Genomic DNA, 4,386 nt, shown 5'->3' on the forward strand with positions numbered 1-4,386 from the left:
AATTTCTTAAACATTTCTAACATATCTTTTGCTGCTGTTTATTATTACTTTTATATTAAAGGGTTTTGTTAAGGTTATGAATGTAAGGGGGGCCCCCAGGGGGGCCCCCAGGGGGCCCCCAGGTGCAGCACGTCGATCCAAGTTGGTGGTGGTGCTGCTGCTGCAGCTGCTGCTACTGCTGCTGGTGCTGCTGCTGCTGCCGCTGCAGCAAACAACCCTATGGGGGCCCCCCTGGGGCCCCTGGTTTGCTGCTGCTGAGGTTTCTGATGAAGAAGATGATGAGCTATTTGTGTTTGAAGACCCTCCCGATTTTGTTTCTCAGCAGCAGCAAGAAGAATTAGAGCAGCAAGAGCAGCAGCAGCAAAGACGTCAGCTGCAACGGCAGCTGCAGAAGCAGCATCAGCTGCTGCTGGAGCAGCAGCACAAGCAGCAACTGCAGCAGCAAGGGTTTAGCTTCTCTCATCGCTCCTTCCCCACACTAGAAGCAGACCCTCGGCCTAACTCTCTTCTTGAGGGTTTTAAAGGAGGCTCTCGTCTACGTTTAGCCGATAAGGGTTTGGTTGCTGCTGCTGATGCATTTCACAGCAGCAGCAGCAGCATATCAGAGGTAACGTCGGAGCGGATTGCTGCGCGTGTTGCTGCTGTTGCTGCAGCAACAAGAGCAGCAGCAGCAGCAGCAGCAGCAGCGGGCCCCACAGGCCTCAGTGGTGGAAGCAATGAATTTTTTTCTTCGCTTTTATCTGTACCTCTAGGGAGCTCGTCTGCTTTAAACAGAGGTGCAGCAGCAGCAGCAGCAGCAAGAGGTTTAGGAGCTCCCGGGGCCTTTGCAGAGCAGCAGCAAACAGAAGAAGATGAGGAAGAAGAGCAGCAGCAGCAGCAGCAGCAGCAGCAAGTGCCTTTCTCGCTGCCTCCCCTTCCAATCGCTAGGCTGGAAGCAGCACCGCAGCTGCAGCAGAATCTGCGAGAGATGTATGACTCGCTCTGTATGTACACCGCAGCAGCAGCAGCTTCTCTCTTACCTGCAACAGCGGCAAACAAAGCCCCTCTACATCCTGCTGTAAAGCCAGTATATGTAGAAGCAGCAGTAGCTGAGGCTGCTGATATAAGCAGCAGCAACAGTAACAGCAGCAGCAGCAGCAGCAGCAGCAGCAGCGGCAGCAGCCCGCAGCAGCAGCAGCAGCAGCAGCAGCAGGGTGTTCACGGGTCTCCTGCGTCACAGCCACAGCAGCAGCAGCCTCACCACCAGCACCAGCACCAGCAGCAGCACCAGCAGCACCAGCAGCAGCAGCAGCAACAGCAGCAGCAGCAGCAACAGCAGCAGCAGCAGCAGGGTGTTCCTTTAGTAATGGATGTATGGAAGCGCGTCGGTGCACGCTTCTTGTCAGTTTTATCTGCTGTGTCTGTAGACGGCTTTCTTTTGTCTTTCTCTGGCCTTCGCCTCCCAACGCTGCGTTCGAGGAACCTCGACTCCCGCAAACTCCCCTTCGCAACGCCTTATCCAGGTACCGCTAGGGTTTAGGGTTTAGGGTTTAGGGTTTAGGGTTTAGGGTTTAGGGTTTAGGGTTTAGGGTTTGAGGGAGAAGGGCTCCTTAGCCACCGTCTCTGAAGATGCAAGAGAAGGTCTAGGGTTTAGAGTTTAAGATGGAGTGTCACGGGTTTGGGCGGGAAGTACAGAACTCTGCTGCGACGCTCTTTATATATACATATTTGATGCTAGGCACCGACTGCTGCTGTTGCTTCTGTTGCTGCAGCACCTGCTGCTGCTGCTGTTATGGCGACGGGAGCAGCTGCTGCTGTTGCTGCCGCCGTTATATCTGTTTCTGTTTGTGTTGCTGCTGTTTTGTCTCTTCGAGCTGCATTCGCAATGCGCAGTATCTTTATTGACTCCTCATCTATGCTTCTGCTGCTGCTGCTGCTGCTGCTGCTGCTGCTTTAGGGATGGCGCATTTATTGTTTTTAGTTTCTTTAGGGCCTCATGTTGTATCGGATGAGGGGATCCCTGTAGAGAGAGTAAATGAAAATCCAGTTGCCGATACACCTCAGGAGAGTGTTTCTAATACATCTTCTTGTGCAGCAGCAGCAGCAGCTGCTGCTGCTGCTGCTGCTGCTGCTGCTGCAGCAAGAGTAGATAGAAGGCCCTGGCCACTGCCACCCTTGCTTCTCTCCTCGCGTCCTTCTTCTTTATTAATGCTTCGATTCATATTCCGTTCAAAGGCATTCGATGCTCAAGTCAACGAACTACTCGTCACCGCTACTAAACAGGTTAGGGTTTAGGGTTTAGGGTTTAGGGTTTAGAGCCTAGGGTTTAGAATTCAACGTTTAGGACTTAAGGCTAGGGATTCATGAGATAGGATTGAGGGCTAGGGTTTAGGGTTTATTGTTTGGGGTTTGGTGTCTGGGGTTTAAGTTCCGGGGTTAACGATCAAGGACAAGGCTTAGGGTTTAGGGTTTAGGGTTAGGTTTAGGGTTTAGGGTTTGCTTATTTTAGGCAGTAGGCAAGGTCGGCCGATAGAGTGCTGACCCGATAGGCAGTTTCATAACGCTGCTGCTGCTGTTGCTGCTGCAGTTGCTGCTGCTTTTGCTGCTGCATGCATTGGTGGTTGAAGCAGAAGAGTCTCACAAGTTGCCGTTGCTGCTGTTGCTGTTGCTGTTGTAGTTATTGCTGCTATTGCTGCTTGTATTGCTTTGTCTGATATCGTTATGCATATCTTTCTGCTTCTGCTGCTGCTGCTGCTGCTGCTGCTGCTGCTGCTGCTGCAGGTGCTCTCGATGCACTGCCTTAGGTCAGACAAACAAAGTTGTTTTGCTGCGGGTCGCCGCTGGACGTTTGGCAGACGCAACTCTCTTCCTTTCCTCTCAACCTTTTCTTCAGATGCAAGAGCAGGAGAAAAGGTACTCCTGAGGGTTTAGGGTTTAGGGTTTAGGGTTTAGGGTTTTCGGTCTACGGTTTAGGGTCTTCGGCTGTGGGATTAAGGCTTAGGGTTTCCGGTTTAGGGTTTAGGGTTTAGGGTTTAGGGTTTTTTAGGGTTTAGGGTTTAGGGTTTTTTAGGGTTTAGGGTTTTTTAGGGTTTAGGGTTTAGGGTTTAGGGTTTTGGGTTTGTGTGCAGGCATCTTGTGTGTATGCTGAGTTATTGATTCGGGAGCACCAGCTGAATTTCGGGGCTTCTTCTGCTGCGAGTTGTTTACGCGAGGCTTTGTCTCCAGCCTATCGTTATATTCTGTCTCCTCCTATCTTTTCTAGTTCTCTTAAAGAGCACGAGAGCGATGAAGAAGCTGGAAGGTTGTCTGTACGGCGGTCTGGTGGAGCAGCAGCAGGAGCAGCAGCAGGAGCAGCAGCAGCAGCAGCAGGTATAGGAGGAGGAGGAGGTGCTGTTGCTCCTGCTTCTGCTGCTGCTGCTGCTGCTGCTTTATATTCTTCAGATATAGGAATAGAAGGAGACAGCGAAGAAGCCCTTCAGAACGAGGGTTTAGAGATTGCTGCATCGTTGATAGCTAGGCAGCAGCAAGACACAGACGAAAAAGAAGAAGCAGAGCCCTTTAGAGTTCTGAGTAAAGCAGGCCGCCTGCTGTCTCTGATGAGGAGACTCGCTGTTCGTTTCAATTATCCACGCAAGCTGAGAAGGAAGCGCCGCCAACAGCAGCAGCAGCAGAAGCAGCAGCAGCAGCAGCAGCAGCAGCTAAACAGCGAACCTCAAGAAGTAGAAATCGGATATAACTTCTTCAATGGGGGTATCCCAGTCGAGCCGCTCGTTTTCTTTGGAGATGACTCCTTAGGGTAGCATGCACACCCTGCTGCTGCTGTTGCTGCTGCTGCTGTTGCTGCTGCTGCTGCTGTTGCTGCTGCTGCTGCTGCTGTTGCAGCTGCTGCTGTTGGTGTATGTACTATTATCGTTTGGCAATTATAGTAGTAATTGGTTTATATATAATATACATAATAAATATAAATATATATGTGTATAAATGTATATACAATATAATATATATATATATATATATATTTATAAATGTACATCCAGTATATGTATATTACATCTACTTATATCTATATATATACATTCACACATATATATTTTATTTATTTATTTATTTATTTATTTTTTGCAGGACTCTGTCTTTGAACCTGGGCCTGGCGTTGTTAGCACCCCACAAGACAGCTGCGGTGTACGTGCATGCAACTGCTGACTTAGGGTCTCCTGAAGGCTTCGGAGAAACTGCAAATAATTATTTTGACGCTTTTTCTTTGTCTAGATTCGTGTAAGCATTGCTTCGTCATCCATTACTACTCATAAAAATAAAAATTTAGGAATCTATATATGCATCTATATATATATATATATATATATATAGATTTAGGAATCTATATATGCATCTATATATATATATATA

The 4,386-nt window shown here is 48.7% G+C and overlaps 1 protein-coding gene across 1 annotated transcript in view; it reads left to right on the top strand.

Moving 5' to 3' along the window:
• Positions 1–208: 208 nt before the first annotated feature.
• Positions 209–4,386, top strand: part of EAH_00054870 (hypothetical protein, conserved) — a gene marked incomplete at both ends in the record, with an annotated part of 9,383 nt that continues 5,205 nt past the window's right edge. Inside the window, 5 exons of the mRNA XM_013397739.1 lie at positions 209–1,502; positions 1,970–2,262; positions 2,489–2,500; positions 3,108–3,775; positions 4,105–4,161. Coding sequence (XP_013253193.1) covers positions 209–1,502; positions 1,970–2,262; positions 2,489–2,500; positions 3,108–3,775; positions 4,105–4,161 — 2,324 coding nt within the window. The remainder of the gene's footprint in view (positions 1,503–1,969; positions 2,263–2,488; positions 2,501–3,107; positions 3,776–4,104; positions 4,162–4,386) is intronic.

Source organism: Eimeria acervulina, genomic scaffold, assembly GCF_000499425.1.
Source record: "Eimeria acervulina Houghton genomic scaffold, Eah_scaff1066, whole genome shotgun sequence".
Lineage (NCBI taxonomy): Eukaryota > Apicomplexa > Conoidasida > Eucoccidiorida > Eimeriidae > Eimeria > Eimeria acervulina.